This window comes from Sinocyclocheilus anshuiensis, unplaced genomic scaffold (genome assembly GCF_001515605.1).
Source record: "Sinocyclocheilus anshuiensis isolate Anshui unplaced genomic scaffold, SAMN03320099.WGS_v1.1 scaffold447, whole genome shotgun sequence".
In the NCBI taxonomy this organism is placed as follows: domain Eukaryota; kingdom Metazoa; phylum Chordata; class Actinopteri; order Cypriniformes; family Cyprinidae; genus Sinocyclocheilus; species Sinocyclocheilus anshuiensis.
The window spans coordinates 3461668-3481464 of record NW_015552615.1 but is presented as its reverse complement, the minus strand read 5'-3'; the positions used below and the strand labels follow the sequence as shown (position 1 = coordinate 3481464).

Sequence of the window (19797 nt, the reverse complement as noted above, 5' to 3'; positions counted from 1 at the left end):
TTTAAATGTAATCTAAATTGTTCTGAATTATTCCTTTCTTTTGATTTTTGGCATGATTTATGACCCAGACAGTTTTGGGAGTTTCTACTAGGACTGCCCAATTTGGGGAAAAATCTATTTGTAATTTTTCTGGTTAAAAACTGCGATTACAATTTTAAATGCAAACATTTATATAAAGACAAACATTTATATAAAGAACAAAATGTCTGTTTTGTTTTATTGTAGGGCTACACAATTTGGACAAAAATCTAAAATGTAAAATGCTTATATATCAGTATGAATAATAATAATTAATATGATTATTATGATTATTATTTTAAAAAATAAATGAATAAATGAACAAATTACTATTGTTATAAATATTACTATTGTAATACATTACAATATTTTGTGTTATAAATTGTAATAGCACAATTTATATTAAAATGTTCATTTAAAATTTAAAATTTAAAAATTAATAATAATAATATGAAAATTATTTCCACGCAGCCTTAATGGTTCCACAAATTACACAATTTAACCTTTTGTTTCTTTCTTTTGATTTTTGGGATTCTATACGACCCAGACATGTTCTTGAGAACACACAATATCAGGGATGCAAGATCATTATAGGTACTGTGGCTAAATCACAATCTGAGCAAGGTACAAATCATCTGAAAAATGGCAGTCGCTAACTAACACTTCCTAAGACCACCGATAAGGGCTTTGCCAGATACTGCACCCAAACTTTGTTGGCAGAGAGACTGAGGTAACGTCACTTTAGCTCAAGGATCAGTATAGATCTGCTGGGTTCAACTGTTCAGATTCGAAGCTCTCTTGCGGTATTTAATTTCAGCTGTAAAGAGGCCCTCTCATCGCCTGGAGCTCTGCTGTCTACTTCACAATCTGTGGAAAGAGACAGTCGAACATCTCTGCTCTCTCTCATTCTCTCTCATTTTTATTCCCGCTCTCATTAAGCATGCCTCGCAGTGCCTCATATGTCACCCTGCATTTATTAAGTCACCATCAAATTAATTATCCCCTTCTCTCTGCCAGCCCAATGCAATCTTTCTGGTCACATTATTTCAGATTAAACTATTCCAGTGAAGAAATGGCTCCCATGAATGAAATTTGGTGGAACATAAGGTGCATTGTCTCATAAAATCATTTCAAACAGATGTAATGTGAAGAGAGTTAACTGATTTGGTGAGGACAATTTGCTGAATTGTGATAGTATGCTTACGAACACGAGGCGAAAAATCAAAACAGATGTTTGGAAGAGAGATTTAAAGGGACAGTTCGCCCAAGAATGAAAATGCTTTCACTAATTACTTACCCTCATGTCTTTGTAAACCCAAATGACTTTCTTCCATGAAAATACCCTTTGTACCCTGTTCCTTTAAAAACAAGAAGAAAAGAGCAAACTAAAGACTAATAGGAACTCGCAGAGGCTTAAAGGGAGAGTTCACCCCAAAATAAAAATTCTCAAGTTGTTTCAACCCTGTATGATTTTCCTTCTCCTTTTGAACAGAAAAGAAGATATTTTAAAGAATGTTGAAAATGTTAAAGCAGAAGAAAGAAACTCATACAGGTTTGGAACAACTTGAGGGTAAGTAAAGGATGACAAAGTCGCTAGTGCACTCTTAAAAACAAGCTACTTTTCTATTCATTTATTTAGAAATAAAAATTAAAAACACCCGGAAGTGTTCAACCACGGTGTAATATTTCTGAAAGTTAAGAGACCATGTGACAAAAGCAAAAGTAACACAAAAACTTACTTATATAAAACTTTCCATAAAACATTACAGTGCAACACAATTTGTTACTTTACTTCAATAATGTTGTGCTACGTTTAAAAGTAATATTACACAGTATTTTGCATAGAAATCTGAAACTGTCAATAGCAGATGTGTGTGATTCATCACCCATGTGTGCAATACTCTAAATTAGCAAGCCACTGTTTTCGCTTAATTACAATGCAGAATATTTTCCTTTGTTTATTTAAAACACTCATCACTAATAATGAACAGCAATTCCCCATCTCTGTGATTAAATCTAGTTTGCATCATCTTGATAAATGTTAATGATGTGTATAGCAATTTTAATATCTTGCTTAACAAGTGCACATGCAAACCATCTAAAACTGTAGTCTAAAAGGGAAACTGATTCATAGGCCTGTCTGCTCTCTCAGAGGATTTGCATTCAGTTCATTCTGATTGCAAACCTTTAAACCTCTTATAAGAAATGCTGGTTTTACACAACTTTCTTCAAGACTTTTCCATTTTGAATAACCTTTATATCTCTGAAATGAACTTCTGGGTTGCCACATCTTTTGATTAATAAACTTTTGTGACTTTTCCAGTCATTTATGAGCACTGGATGAGGATTTTAACCTTTTTAATTTGGATTGTAATTTTCTAGGCCTATAAACCACTCTTTTAATTACAGGGTTTCCATTATTTCCTTCTTTAAATATGCTGCCCTATGTAGACATAGATGTTATATTTCTGTGGAACTCCCATATAGCATCTTCATCCATTGAAAATACTCCATCAGCCTTCATAAGAATTGAATGACTTATGTGATGCATTATGGTATGATTAGCAGTTTCTTGCAATCCTGACAGACCTTGCAGTGCATGCTATTCTCAAAGCACGATCAAGGCCTCTGATTTGTTCTTACTGAGGCAGTGCTGCATAAAGCTTATACTCGTCCACAAAGAAAGCACCAACTCTCTGTGTTTCTTTCTGGGGCAACATTGCTCCTGACAGCAATGGCTTTTAAATGCTCTGCCGGTCAAACAATGGCATTGACTTATGGTCATCCATCCCTGTTTTCCTATGTGAACAAGGGAAAAGGCGACCACACAACCATGCACCACTCAAGGTCATAACCAGACAACAAACTTCTGGCCTCCGTTATGAGTGATGGATAACACAAACTCCTTCATCCCAACACAGAAATGATCAGAAAATTGTATTATCTGAGCACAGAGATAAAAGGATTACTAAACAGAGGAGATGAGAACGTGAGCAATATGGAGACAATGAAAAATGGGTGTATTGAGGGATAAGGGGAGGATGGAAAGACGAAACATTTCACTTTCCGAGGTGCTGTATGAGGGGAAAAACACTGTGTTTCTGACAGGCGATCACAGGGCCTTCAAGTCTGTATGCCTGTCAAATTCAACGGCACAGAGACACACACGCACAAACTTTTAACGCTGCAATGGTTTTAAGTCACACAGAATCTAATGCAAGGTGAATTTAGGCTCCCAAGCTTCAAAAACCCGAAGGGTGAACAGGTCAATTTGTGATATCAAAATAAAATTAAATCATATCCTAGTTTTAAATCATTAATGCAATCACATCATGAGGAATCAGGTTTTTGTTAATCCTAAGAGATAAAAGAGTTCACTTACTATAAAAAACATAAGCTGTTTAAGAAGTCTAAACTTTCTTCATACCTGAAAACAGAAACTAAACTGAATCTATTAAAACTGACATCAGAAACCCAATACATTAGCATATGACCATCCACTTTTACACCACCGATCAAGTCATGTTTATTTACAATACAGATTCACAGCTTCACAGTACTAAAGAGGAAAATAACAGAATCAATGATGCAGATTTCTTCAGATATGAGACAAATTCAAATTCTGCTGTAAAGCAGCTCTAAAAAACACAATAGTGTCATTATTCAGCTCAAGTCACTTTAGCGTTGAAAAGCTGTGTAAAAAGTTAATCAATTATGAAACAATTATTTAATTAAGCTATAAATAGCTCTATAGAAGACAACAGCATCATTATTCAGTTCGATTCAGTGTCATTATTCATATCGTTGTTCACCCACTGCATCACAAACTTGGCCTACCCAGTCATGTGGATGGAAAAATGTCATTAAAATCTCAATTTTTATGTTTTTAGTTCTAAAAAAAAATTATTCCAACATTATTAAAAGACATGAGGGAGGCAATTTAAATAAAAAACAAATGCATAATAGAACCTATTTAAATCCTAAATCATGCTTTGATAAGGAGGGAGACATGAACAAGCAACCAAACGAAGCAGACGTGGACAAAAAACATTCTGTTTTCCCACCGAGAACAGATGCATGTTTTTGTCCTCTTAATCACAAGCTCCGATTCCTGACCCGAGCCGCTTTGCAGCATTCTGTCCCACCGAGTGAGTGTGAGCGTGTGTGTGAGTCTGTAAGTGTGAATGCATCACTGGGAGTGTGTTCATCGAGGCATGTAAACCAGAGCAGAGACATGTAAGTCAGCAGAGGGCCCAAGCGAGGCTTTAATGAAAGCAGTGTGTCAGCGGAAGGTGTGATGAATTCGGGAGACATGGGAGGGGGAGGGGGAAGAAAAAGCAAGAGGGAAGATAGAGGCAGAGGGAAAAGGGAAGAGCGGAGGGCTCTTAGCAGTTGGGTCCCCAGTGTGAGAGTGTGATTCCGGCAGCTCGCAGCAGGAGAATCTTAGAGGCTGTAGCTTTGCTTTATTGGAGCCTGGAAATCAGTAAACAAGACTGATGTGTGTTGGGATAGGATGCTAAACCCACTAACGCACTCTCCATCATCTTTTTCTATCTGTCTTTTTCTGTCTATCGCTCTCAATTTCTGTCTATTGTCTCTTTTGGTCTGTCAATCTCTTTAAGTCCTTCATGGCAGTACGCTGCTGGATACCCAACTTCCTTCATTCTCTATATCTCTCCGAGTAGCATTTTAACATAGTCACCATTGCAAAACCACCTACTCACCAGAATCATCAGATGAGCCTTTATTATCACTGTAAAATGACAGAATGTGACTAACCTCTTACACAAATATCTAATTGGAAAATATCTAATTGCAATTTTTCTGATGAAAATTTCAAATGAAATTTCAAATGCAATAAAACAAAGCTCTAGATTTGCTGTGCTGATTTGCTGAGCTGCACAATTTGGCCAAAATATATTTTACATTAACATTAAAATATAATAATAATAATAATTATTATTATTATTAAATAATTATATATATATAAAATATATTTTGGCCAAATTGTGCAGCTCAGCAAATCAGCACAGCAAATCTAGAGCTTTGTTTTATTGCATTTGAAATTTCATTTGAAATTTTCATCAGAAAAATTGCAATTAGATATTTTCCAATTAGATATTTGTGTAAGAGGTTAGTCACATTCTGTCATTTTACAGTGATAATAAAGGCTCATCTGATGATTCTGGTGAGTAGGTGGTTTTGCAATGGTGACTATGTTAAAATGCTACTCGGAGAGATATAGAGAATGAAGGAAGTTGGGTATCCAGCAGCGTATATATATCACTGTTCATCACTGTTTTTTGTAATGTAGCATTATGCATGCATGTTTATAGCCAAGCAAACTAAGGCACTAAATGTTAGCTCTCTCAAATAAAACTCAGGGAAGATTCATTTTAGCGAATCTGTTCACTTGGACAGTTAATTTAAATGCACCAGTTCATTAAAACTGTGAATTATATAATTATATCAATTATAAAATAATATCAATTATATGAATGATGGTGTTCTCTAGTTATATTAGGGGCATTTTGTGAATAAATCTGTTCAAATCTGTCATCTTAATTAGGACTCATTGTTTTTGTGTTAGAAAAACACTGCTCTGATTGCTAAGAAAAGTAAATTAATTCATTAACTTGTAGTGTAACATGACTGTAGTTTAACTACTTGAAATTATGAGCACCTTGAAGCTTCCCCCACACTGGTTTTTATACGTTTTTATATGATTAAGTGCATGTGTAAGTGGGTGTACGCAAGTGCTTGCCTAAAGCTCCTTCCTTGTCAATTTCTTTTCAATTGCAACCTTTTCTGCCCCACTTTCTAATCTTAGAGGAAAGAAATCAGACACACAATCAAGCACTGCAGCCCATGAGGGCTCTCAAATCATCACGGAGAACAAAAAAAGATGAAAACGTAAAAATTAAAGGCTAAAAATGCCATTTACCCTCGTCAACCATCTGTAACGTGCACATTTATGCAATGCTGCCCTGACAACCTATAATTCAGAACTCAATTACCATTCCAAAAAGTGCACAGTATGCACAGGGACTTCGGACACCCAAGTGGACGCCTGCACAAAATCGTTTGTAATGATTAAATGACAGCTCTTTTGATTGGCTCTGATTTGTTGACAGCTCCGGCCAATCAGAGGAGAGAAATAATAGGACAAATATCAGACTAACATGAGAAACTGAGGGAGAGAAACACTAGAACACTAAAATTAGGCCAAGAGCTGTCATCTGTCCATCAAAGACTTCATCTTTAGGTCCATAAAGATTTCAAAAAGTTTTATAAATCAAACACATCGCCAAGCTATAAACTCAAAGTCTAGGCCATTCAGAAAGATACTTAGTTTTTCCTTCAAAGAACAAACCAGTGACCCTAAATCTCACAGTCTAAAAATACCCAGACAGAGCTGTCTTAATCTTACATTTAAAGGAACAGTTCACCCAAAATGAAAATTTGCTGAAAATCTACTTACCCTCGGGCCATTCAAGATGTAAATGAGTTTGTTTTTTCATCAGAGCAGATTTGGAGAAATTTAACATTACATCACTTGCTCACCAATGCATCCTCTGCAGTGAATGGGTGCCGTCGGAATGAGAGTCCAAACAACTGATAAAACACTGCAATAATCCAGAAGGAATCCACAGCACTCCAGTCCATCAACTGACATCTTGTGAAGCGAAAATCTGTGTGTTTGTAAGACACAAATTTATTATAAAACTCTTGTTTCCAGTTAAGTCCTCTATCCATACTATTGCTTTCTCAAGACATCACATCTGAATCAGGAGAGAAATAAGTACAGATCAAGCATAGTTTACAAGCCAAAACTGTCCAAAACTGTTCTAAACTAATATTTTGGATTTTTGGATTTTGATGTGAGAGGACAACAGGGGATGGACTTTTCACTGGAGATGTCTTTCTTCACAAGATGTTAATTAATGGACTGAGGATTCCTTGTGGATTATTGTGATGTTTTTATCAACAGTTTGAACTCTCATTTTGACGGCACCCATTCACTGCAGAGGACCCACTGGTGAGCAAGTGATGCAATGATGAATTTCTCCAAATCTGTTCCGATGAAGAAACAAACTCCTCTACATCTTGGATAGCCTGAGGGTAAGTACTGTAAGTTTTTAGCAAATTTTCATTTTTCTGTGAACTATTCCTTTAAAGGGATATTTCCCTCAAAAAAGAACCTCTCTCAAATTCACCTGTGCACATTAACACAGATGTTTTTGGCAACAAGTTTGACTACCTGAAATAACTCCAACTGAAAGTACTGGCACACATTCCCTCACTTAGCGTTTTGAAGTGTGGCATCGGAGGGATGATTGGTCTCCGCTCCGAGTGCAATAAGAGCGTTTGCATCTGGCCACAACATCTCATTCACAGATGTGTTTTCCCTGGAGGAGCTTGTCTCTGAAGCCCTCAGAGAGCAGTGGTAATGAGAGGAATGGATTGTATTGATGCTAGTGACCCGCGGTTCACGGAGGAATAAATGAAACAGTGGCGACTGACAGGCTTCATTACACATCCTGTAAGAACACATTATTGTGCCCTCATCCCCACCTGAGTCGCCTTTCTCTCTCCATCTCCCACCTCTTCTTGCTCTGCCGGTAGAGAAAACAAAACATAAGTGAGACCTCCTTATTACAATTGATTCTCCTGGGCAGCAATGAGACTCATTTGAGAGCAAAAGGAGATGTGTGCCTAAATCTTATCCTTCTCGAAGTTTTCCTTTGATAAAAATATCCTAATCTCACACTCTTTACACTCTGGCCAAAATGCCATGGTCAATATTAACTGAAATGTTGCTCATCAAATTCTTTCAAGATCAAATTCTCTCAGCTATGATATACACAGTTATTTAGCTCTATACTCATACTATTCATCAACAGTTGTCTAATTTGTGTCTATTTTCATTTCTTCTAAAAAAAATTGTAGAAGGAGATGATGTTGTTACTGCAATGAAACTTAAATTAGAAGCCAATTAAGTCCCCCATGGATGAGACAAGACTGAGCAATAAAGTTTTCCTATATTAGCTGTTATCTTCTAAGGCTGTCCTAAAATTATTGTAAAACCTTCAAAAAAAAATTTTATTTTATTTTAAATTACATATTATATTATATTATATTATATTATATTATTCTCAATTCATGGAATTTGGGGTGATCTATACTTGCAGCATGATATGAAAGATCAAACTCTAAGCAATACAATTTTTCTGTGGGTACACTCTTCAATTGCTCCTTTTTCATCAGGTCTTTTGCCTCCTGGGTGTAATTCACTGAACACTGTAATAAGTGGCGCCTACAATCAGAGAGGAGAGACTGATATCGGCGCATCTCCACGTGGTTTAATGACGGAAGGATCATGCCGCGGCCCAATTTCCTCCCCTGATTAGACAATCAGATCCTGATGACATCAACATGCGCAGATGGTGCTTCTTCAGCCGTTTATTTATTAATGAGTGCTTGTGTATTTTTATCAGATGGGGCCTGATGCCAGTGCCCCCAATAGAGAAAAATTACTAGACTTTGATGTTTTCAGCTGGATTTTGTTTGATGCTGCTGACGACCCCGTTTCCTTAAAACAGTACGTCTCAAGTGGCTTTGCTTCAGGACCCAGATTTTACTTTGGACATCAAGTGGCGACTCAACACTGTGTCCTAATCAGGCATGATGCAATAAATCATCATAAAGCGTATACATTTGTGGTTTTGTCCTAATCAGCCATAACTACAAAAAGCTATAAACAATAATAGGATCCACCCAAAAATAAATAAATTAATATATTTATTAATATATATATATATATATACAGTGGGAAATATATATATATATATATGTCCCTCTGAACCACAACAGCTCATATTTTTAGGACACAACCCACCAACTGAGAACCACTGCCTTAAAAAAGACACTATCGTCTTCTGAAAACCACCATCCAATTCTGGGAAAGGTGCTTTCACTACAGCAATCCTAAACTTCTTTAGTGGCTTAAAAGCAGCACACTACCCCCCAAAACTGTCATTTATAAAGATGTAGCACCTTTCCAATGGAGTGTCTGGAAGCTGGAGTGCTTTGGTGTCAGATGTAGTGTGTAGGGAGCAAATGGGGTTAAATAAGCTGGAGGGGAGAGACGCAGTTGTGTAGCTGACTCTATTGTCTTTAAGGGTGCTTGCTGCGAGACAGAGGTTGTTGAGCGCTGCAGGAGACGGCTGAGTGAGAGTGACAGCGAACTTGATTGCCATTTGTCTCGCTGTGAACTACTGCCTCGCTTTCGAGAGAGAAGGGCTGAGAGAGAAAGAGACAGACTTTGAGACAGACGGGAGGCCAAAGTGCGTTCTCCATATAACAAGAGGCCAATAGAGAGAAGAATGAAAGGCAAAAAACATGAACAAAATGATTTAGAGACTGAGATATGACTGAAGAAAATGGATCTTGGGAATTGCTGAAAGAAAGCAGCTAGAAAAGGAACTGATCCCCCAAAAATGAAAATGTACTCATTTTCTCAACCATATGTTGTTTCAAACCTGTACGTTTGATTCTTCATACAACATCAACTAATCATATCTGTTAAGCTCTAAAAGGAAAAAAAAAAACATACATAAACATAAACTACCTTAACTTCACTTAAACTTTAAAAAATGAATTCAGTTGTGGTCTGTTCTTCACACAAAACTATAATATGGCTTGGGATATAGTGCAAAAGTCTTTATAATAAAGAGTGCAAAAGTGCGCACCCATTTATTCAGCATTCTTAGTCCCCAGTCATTTTCCCATAGGGATTTTCAAAAAGTTATACACCATGAACCAAACCAACCAGCTACGAGGTTAATCACAACATTACAAACTTTGATTTATACTTTTTTACACTTTTTTTAATTTATACTTTTATTCACAAATCAGACAAAAAGACAAAGAAAAAGGTAAAAAACTGTACTGAAAAGCTTAAATGAGGGAAAGAACTACAATCCCATGAAGCACTGCAAATAAAATAACTGATTGGTGGAATTTCTTTGCAGAATCATGGGTAATGTAGTTTTTCCACCGGGAATTTCATCATTAAATACTATTATTTAAGTTGAAATAATGCAGACTGACAGCTTCAACACAAGCATATATATTCCATTAACAACCTCGCAGTACACAGCAGGTCTGTCTTTAAAGGTTTATAGGATAATATTAAAAATCAATTCCACTTAGAAGAAAATGAATGGGATTTTTACTTCCAGAACCTGACTGTTGAACTCTACAATGCACTTTAATGGTGTTTTTTGTCCATTTGGAGATTTCTTCCATGCTCCATGAAAGAAATGACAGCACGCAGGTCTGGAATGACAATAATTAGTGATGCACCGATTGCAATTTTCTTGGCTGATTCCGATTTCCGATTTTTTGTTAGTGTGATCTGCCGATACCGATTTTTGCCGATTCCGATTTTCTTTCTAAGAACTATAATTGACAGCATATACAAACAAAAATCTACTTTTCTTCAACGCAAAGTTTTATTTTCATTAAAAAACACAAGTAAAAAGTCAGTAATAAAATAAGCATAAAACATATTTAGTCAAGAGCAGAAAATTATTTTTTTTGTCTTTTGTTCTTTGATTAACATGACAGACAGCAGCATAAATATTGGACTGCGGTCCCTTTAAGAGTTTATCCACGGACCCAATATACTGTTACACAACATGCGTTCTCTCTCTCAATTATTTAACGTTCCAAAACTGACTGTGTTTAACTGGATACTCGCCAAAACGGGCATTTTGACATAATTTTGTATGTATTTGAACGTTTTAGAGCAGTTAGCCACTCATTTTGGTATTTGTGGCTCACAAGCTGTTTGAGACTGAGCGTGGATTGTGCGCTTCACTGATATAGATCAGTGGTGGTGCCCGCGCGTTTGGTATATAAATAATGCGCAATACAAGCACTATTTAACCAGAGCGAATGAGACGTGTGTGAGAGAGAAGGGGTCGGAGAGAAGAGAGCGAGAATGCACGGCTGACGTTATTGCCTGTAACATGCCGCTGGTAACAAAACGGATCGCCTCGAAATCGGAAAGAAGTGAGACTTACCGGCCGATCACCGAAAAATCGGCCGATTCCGATCTCTGGCCGATCGATCGGTGCATCTCTAACAATAATGGCAGAACTTTCATTTCTGAGTGAACTATTCCTTTAAAAATACCTCAGCAGAAGAGAAAGAGATGAAGAAAACACGAAAGAGTGAGGCATGGAGGTGTATCCCATACCTGTGGGAACGGCCGCGTCCATGGAGGGTCTTTCCCAGGTGTTGACTTGCTCCCAGGCGAAGCCATTAGTCCCCAACGCCACGCTGTAACCGCAATTACTGTAGTGCTCTTCAAACGAACAGCTGCCTACAGAACACACATGAGAGAGAAGAGGGGAAGATGGCATATGTCAACATGATTAAGCCACAGAGTGCCATCATTACTTCATCTTCGCTAAAAACACGATTTTCCACCGCATTAAGCTTTATGCTAGCCGGGAGCTAAGGATTAGAAAGCCAGGATGAAATAGCACTAATCAAATGTACTCGTTTTAACACATCTTCTTGTATCGTAGCTTTGAGAGGGGGTTTATTTAAGCAGTAAGGTGCAAGAGGGCGTGCTGTATTGTGAATACAGACATGACTAAACGGCTATTGCAATTTATGACGTGTAGCGGAGTGACACAATACAGCACAGCCTTGGCTTACTGTTTTTAAGAAATGGTTACAACGTAAAAAAAGAAATCAAGATCACAGATTTTTATTAAAATATTATATTATAAAGCTAATAAAATATATTGTCTCGGAATATTTAAATTATAATTTATTTTTTATTTTATTTTATTAAAAAATTATATTTATATATTAATAATACACCATGTCAACTTCATTTTGACAAGTGCAGTATTTTCTGACTGAAATTACCAATGAAAAAAGTAAAAAGTAGAAAAAATGGTTAAAAACGTTTTAAAAAGCAGTTCAGACATATTATGATAATAATATTTTGTGAAACTATCATGAAAAATCTAAAAAAAAAAAAAAAAAGTGAAGCTATCATGAGAAAAAAAAGTATAAAATATTTTTTTTTTTACTTTTTTTAAAAGCTTTCCGTCATGCAAAAATTATTCATTATAATTTTGGGGCCAATTTTTCTGAGATCGTTTTTGTGCCTCTACAATTGCAGCTGAACAAGTTTTTTTACAAAAAATTACTATATTAGGACTGGAATACTGTATTGACCAATCAGCATATTGCTATATATATTTCATATAAATATTTATTTTTTATTTCTCGTTTCCTTCAGACTATTTTTTTTTTCTGAATCTTTACAGGGTGGGCTGAACATGTCACACAGCCTTACTCAATTGGACGTTACTTTCTGTACCACCCAACATGGAAATCGCTTTGGTTTGTGTGCATGTTAAGTGCTCAGATTCAACATGATGAAACTTCTGCCTTCAGGATACTTACGTTTACATTTCTGCATATTTCAAGGACCAAATATTCATTGCCGTCTTAATTTGCCCCTGCGTATTAAGCTACACAAGAGGATTAAAATGCTACAAAAATAATTAATTTGCCATGAGCGCCCAAAGGCGATGAATCCTACAATACCAGCAAGACTCGCAAACCACATCAAAGGTATTCTCAAAGAAATCGCACAACCGTAAAAAAAACAATAATAGTCAAATATTCAGAATTTTCCAGGGGGAGCGATCGGATAGCCTCGCGATCTATTGAAGGAAAAAATTAACCAGTCAAAGACGTGATTTTGTGGAACACGTCTGCCCACTGGGGTTCAGTTAGACAGCAGCAGAAGAAGAAATTAGGTCTCCTGTAGTTTATGTAACCCTCGGTTTGTAATTGCCTTTGAAGTGTTCACGTATTCATACTGCCACCCTGCTCGTCCCAGGCCTACGCTGGGAAAAGAAGATGTTTTCATACTCAGAATCGAGAAGTGTCAAACAATTAGCATAGCATTGCAGTGTGTGGTTTTTGTTCTGAATTTTGGGTTTGTTGAGGGATGTTAAGGGATTCATACACTTTTGGAGAGATACAATAGCATCGTATCACTGATAGTATCTAAAGTTCAAAAGCCTTCTATACATGTACCACTTTAGAGACCTACAAGACGTTTTGACATCTCTGACGTGTCAGAAAGTTTGAGAGTTTACTCCAACAGGTTACAGAGTTTAAAACTCAAACACAAGCCCATGGCACGACTTAGAGGAAAAAATTTCACCATCACTTTTTAAATGGCAAATTTATTTATAAATGAAATTTAAATGGGACTAACAAAAGTACTTTGCAATATCTGTATGGCTCATGAAAGCTCAATAAGTTCAAAATATAAGTGAAATAATGTTATTGTGAAACATACTATACATATTTCACTGATTCATTGTTTAGAAACCACAAGAAACTAATAAACAGTTAACTGCATTGCTGATGACATTAAACATTTAATATTTTATTATTAAAAACACAGTAAACTCAAGCTTTAAATTGCATGAGCTCTATGTTCTGTGAACCGTTAAGGATTCTTTTACATTTCAAGTCATTTAAATGCAATAAGGTTTATGTTTTACAGTATCTGCTGTCAGCAGTGTCTATCCAAATGAATGGAAATATATTAAAATGTGCTAGAACCATACTTCACATCCAAATATTTACAAGTACTAATGAGATCACACTGCACACACACTCACACACAAACATAAAACAAGCACAAGTTCTTCATTTCTCCTCTAATTAATGTTGCCTACCAATTTGATCCATTATTGATAAGTTGCCCCACAGCATACAAGCAACAGTTTCCAATCTCATCAGTGGCAGACATGGCAGCGGTACGAGCGCGACTCGTCCCCCACATCTGCTGCTCACGGCTCCACACCTCTCACAGCTCGCTGGCATATGCCCTGCCGCTGGCACGCTGTCAATACGATGTTTATCGAATCTAGCGCTCCTGCTGCCCTATCAGGAGCACTTGATGAGAGATGATTTCACAGAGCAGGAAAGGAAGAAGTGAGATTTGGGGTGGATGGGTAACATCTGCTCGATTAACAGAAGGGTTTGTTTACACTCTGAAAAATAACTGGCGTGTACAGAAACAGAGGTGTCACGGTTTTTACTGTTCTCTTTAACTGCAACATGAATAATTGCGTCTTATAATATAATAAACAGACAGAAACAACAGAGGGACAGACAGAACAACAGACAGAACAGGAGAATGACAGAACGACAGACAAATAGACAAACAGAACAAAGAGAATGATAGAATGACAGAACGTTAGAAAGATAAAATAACAGACAGAACAATAGAATGATAAAACAACAAACAGAACGATAGAATGATAAAACTACGGACAGAACAACAATGATAAAATTACAGACAAAACAATATCGATTGATAAAATGATAAAACAACAGACAGGATTATAAAACAATACACAGAATGAAACAAAGGACAGAACAACAAAATGACAAAATGACAGAAAACAATAGAACAACAGACAGAACAATAGATAGAATGATAGATAGAATGCTATAACGATATGATAGATCGATAGATGATAGATAGACAGACAGACCTGAAATGACAGCTGAATGTTTTGAATGTTCACCTATAGTTTTCATCCTTTAGTTAAGATCTTAGTTAATAGATACTGACGTTACAATCATGTTTGAGAGTTTAACTGCATTAGTCATAAGCATATGCTGTGTCTTTCTTGGCCCTCACCAGCGGCATTTCCAGTCGAGCAGACAAATAGTCGGTTTGAAACTAAAGTGATTATGTCCACCCCACTAAGCACAGATAATAGCTCAGATATCTGTTGTTAATGCAGCGATCAAAGTGCTGTTTAAAATCTGATCATCTGTATATAGTTTATTTTCTGTTCCAAGCCACATTCAGATCTATCACAGGTTTTATTTGTGTGAAAGAAACATACTGAAAATCCAAGCCAAACTGAGAGGGGCTCATTTTTAAGAAGTAGGCCTAGTTGTTCATGTTCCCACATGACAACTTTAAAAGATAAAAATCATCATTCATTTGTTCTTTCTCTAATCCTAATATTGCAACCATTGTTTTATGCATTCATTTCCTTTTTTATTAAGTTGGGTATTGATTTACATATTTTTCCTGTGTCTTTTTGTTTGTTTGTTTGTTTTATTTGACAAAATTTAAAACATAATACAAAAAGGCCCATAAAGACTAATTCAAACACATTTCAAAACTATCGAGGATAAAATACACAAAAAAGCCTTAGGCTTATTTCCATTGTGGTCCTCAATATCACTTTCTATCCTGTTAGTCTTTTGTAAAATCCCTAGCTAACAAAAGCCAGTTCCTAATGACATCATCCTCCAGGAAGTGACATCACTATGGGAAAACAACCACATGGATTTGATGAATTGTGACTTTATAATTCTGACTTTATAACACGCAATTGCGAGTTGTTGAATCAGAATTGCGAGATATAAACTTGGAATTCTGATAGCATATCAGTCCCCCCACCCTCAGAATTGAACGATACAACTCGCAATTGTGAGCTTATCTCACAATTCTGAAAAAAAATGTCAAAATTGCAAGTAAGTCAGAATTGCAAGATACAAACTTGCAATTGCTAAAAATAAAGTCAGAATTGCGTTTCTGACTTTTTCTCACAATTCTGACTTTATTTTTAGCAATTGCGAGTTTATATCCTGCTATTCTAACTTTATAACTCATAATTGTGAGTTCATGTCATGCAATTCCGATTAAAAAAAGTCAGAATTGCGAGATGTAAACTCGCAATTGCAAGAAAAAATTCAGAATTGTGAGAAAAAGTAAATGTAAATCAAAATGTAATGCAGAACATGACCCAGAGATTTTTTTTTGTCAATATTATTGATAACAAGAGACGGCTGCTGTTGTGATTATGGAGTTCACAGGGAGAAAACCAACCCCACCACCCCAGAAGCAGACAACTCCAATCAGATCAGACGGGAGCACGAACCAAGAGCAAGCGGGCCAATTTAATCCACGAAACACACATACACATACACACACACACACACACACACACACACACACACACACACTCATTTTGAAGGCAACCTCGCATGCCTAGTCGCTCTGAATTAAGCAAGAGTGGCCTGACACGAGCATACAACGAGAAAGGAAACTCCACATCACACGCTCACTTGTTTCCCGTCTCCAACACCTTTTAGCACACAAACACGCGCAGCCGCTCTCTAGTGAGCTTGTCACTCATTCAGTGTAGCAGCTCCGTCAACCTGAGCTAATGCAACTTTTTCCACCTCACCTGCCGCCTTTAACCTCGTCCGCTCGGGCCACAGAATCCATTGTGCGCTGCAAATCTCTCCCATCCATCATCTGTGCTACAGGTGCAGCCGTGCCTGCCGGATGGACGCTGATTTCCTAGTTTCACTTACAACAGAAGGACAAAGAGGTGCCAGTTCACCCACGCCTGAGCAGATATTTACCACTCTACCCGACGCCAACATCCTAATTGTTCAAACTCATTCATACGTCCCTATATACTAGCTGTACACACCTCAGCGATTCCTTCATTTAGTAAACACTACACCCACACAAAGACAGCAGGACTCGGGTCCTCCAAGAACAGGCGTCCAACAGACATTCACACTTTCTCCAGTGTGAGTGGGAAGTGTCGTGTTGCTCGAGTAGGTTTTCGCGCCTTTAAAACGCTACTTGGATTACGGGGTTCGGTACCTTTTAGCACACAAACACGCGCAGCCGCTCTCTAGTGAGCTTGTCACTCATTCAGTGTAGCAGCTCCGTCAACCTGAGCTAATGCAACTTTTTCCACCTCACCTGCCGCCTTTAACCTCGTCCGCTCGGGCCACAGAATCCATTGTGCGCTGCAAATCTCTCCCATCCATCATCTGTGCTACAGGTGCAGCCGTGCCTGCCGGATGGACGCTGATTTCCTAGTTTCACTTACAACAGAAGGACAAAGAGGTGCCAGTTCACCCACGCCTGAGCAGATATTTACCACTCTACCCGACGCCAACATCCTAATTGTTCAAACTCATTCATACGTCCCTATATACTAGCTGTACACACCTCAGCGATTCCTTCATTTAGTAAACACTACACCCACACAAAGACAGCAGGACTCGGGTCCTCCAAGAACAGGCGTCCAACAGACATTCACACTTTCTCCAGTGTGAGTGGGAAGTGTCGTGTTGCTCGAGTAGGTTTTCGCGCCTTTAAAACGCTACTTGGATTACGGGGTTCGGTACCCTGCACCGCTCCCATGGATCCACACGTTGTGCGACTTGCTAAAAATCACATTTTACACCTTCGGTTGCAACACTCTGGAGTTAAATATCAGCTCTAGAAAAGCAGTTTTGACTGGACATTCAGTGCCAAACCACTTTCCCCAATAGACCAAGTGAAAATGCAACATGCTTTTGCCAAACTCAATTCTCACCTTTTACAATACCCTGCAGTTCTGCTGACAAATGGCGTGTTTATTCCTTTACAGTGCTTTTTTATTTTGTTCAGTAATTGGTAAGAATTAATCAGCTGCCATATGTCTGATTTTCAAAACCTCTGAAAATGTGATTAGTGCTACTAGTTGACTCAGCTGAACTTGGTAGATCTTCTCTTGACCCGGTTTGTTCTGATCCGCTTAGCACATACCGACTCCAGCTGAAACTTCCTACAGACATGGGATTCTTTCTGATATTATTCTCACTTTCCCACTGGGCTGAATAGGCCTGATACTTTACGTCAAAGGCTCATGTTAAATCTCTTCCTCCGGGTTTCTCTGAAGAAAACGGTCTATAATACTCTGCAGTATAATATTTGACATACAGGGTCAGGATACCTTCCCCGCAAAGAAATAAACAGCTTAGAAGAGTTTGGGCGAGCTAAAATCCCAAAATGGACAGCATTTACATGGACAACGTTGGTCCGTTACAAACACAAGCTAGTCAATCTGGTTATTATTGCATGTAGACTGTCACAGCATAGGTTAAAAAATTACTTATATAGGTAACAAACTTCTTTTATTATATCAACTTCAATATTAACATAGTAAATTTTACTATATACAAAAAACATAGTAAAACAGGAATTGCTCATGCAAAACTTTGTTGCCGTGATGCTAAGTTGTTTGTCAGGACATTGCTAAGGTGTTCTGGGTGGTTTTAATGCACTGTTTACCACTGTTCGACCAATTTTTTTTTTAAGCAAAAGCAAAGCAAAATTCAGTAATTTCATGAATTTTTGTGAAGGCCAAATAGGCCTGGGCGATAAAACGGTATCGGTATTTATCGACGGTACACCTTCATCGATAACGATAGAAAAAATGTTTGATATAGGCACATGCTATGAGTGACAGCACACATGAGCACATGCTGAAATGAGTGCTGTCCCTGCCTGTGATGAGGAGATTGTGAATAAAAAATTAATATTAGTCGAATTGAAAAATAAACATTTGGATCTGAATGCAAAAATGCTACAATCGAAAGTTAGGTGTGCGTCAGGGAGCGTCATCAGCGGTGCATGAGATGCAGTGATGTTGATGTAAGTGACACTGTTGCATTTTAATGCTTTGTTAGTCTAGCCCACGACATGCACCATTGCTGCTTTATTCATTCAAAATATTCGAGAGAAAAAATGTTCGATATAGCGCACGATATAGGCACGTGCTATGAGTGACGCAGACAGCACACACAAACACGAACACGAGTGCTGTGCCTGACTGTGATGAGGAGATTGTGAATAAAAAATTAATATTAGTCGAATTGAAAAATAAACATTTGGATCTGAATGCAAAAATGCTACAATCGAAAGTTAGGTGTGCGTCAGGGAGCGTCATCAGCGGTGCATGAGATGCAGTGATGTTGATGTAAGTGACACTGTTGCATTTTAATGCTTTGTTAGTCTAGCCCACGACATGCACCATTGCTGCTTTATTCATTCAAAATATTCGAGAAATACAGTAGCTCAATGCGTAGGAGATCTTGATTAGGTTAAACCGAAATCAAGCCATTCACACAGAACGCATATTCAGCGCATTTTTAGACGGACAACTATGACTGCTGCACTCAAGTCTCAAACAAAGTTTAAACGTTTAGAAAACACGTCGCAAATTTGTGGAGGTTTATTCCTTTTCACTGCGTCCTAATCATTTTTTTAATGCAATCTGTGTGATCGGCGATTTGGCTCTTTGTATTAAGCAATGCGTACATGATGCTGGTTTGTTCATAATTGTTTATGCAATTTACGAAATTATTTTTGATTTAGATATGTTAATTTAGACGTTATGCACTTTTTTATAGACAGGTAAGTTATTTCATTGCATTGCATTTAATGCGCTGCATTTCTTAGCTCATTGCGTCCTCCTGTGGCCTCGGGAAACAAGCCAATAGTTTCCGTAAGACTTATTAATCTGCATATAAAACATTAGAAAGGAGATATGTTTAATTTTTATTTTATGTTTGACTGTTAAAACAAAAAAATATTTGTTGTTTATCTCAATAAAATGGGTTAATTTAAAAATACGGTGGTTAAATTTAAAACATTTTTTCTATTGCTCTTTGTTTCAAAAAAGGTTAACCTATTAAAAATGTCAATAATTATCGATACCGAACGATATGAAACATTATATCGTTGATACATTTTGTAGCTATATCGTCCAGCCTAGAGCCCGACCGATATGGGTTTTTTGGGGCCGATACCGATATTAGGGAGTAAAAAAAAAAGACCGATACCGA

General features: G+C 37.3%; 1 protein-coding gene across 12 annotated transcripts in view; it reads right to left on the bottom strand.

Moving 5' to 3' along the window:
• The window catches only part of ptprt (protein tyrosine phosphatase receptor type T), a 280622-nt gene that overhangs the window by 214350 nt on the left and 46475 nt on the right, over positions 1 to 19797 (bottom strand). For all 12 annotated transcript variants that reach the window (XM_016457210.1, XM_016457211.1, XM_016457213.1 and 9 more), the window contains exon 2: positions 11285 to 11410. In XM_016457210.1, the coding sequence (XP_016312696.1) occupies positions 11285 to 11410 (126 nt within the window). The remainder of the gene's footprint in view (positions 1 to 11284; positions 11411 to 19797) is intronic.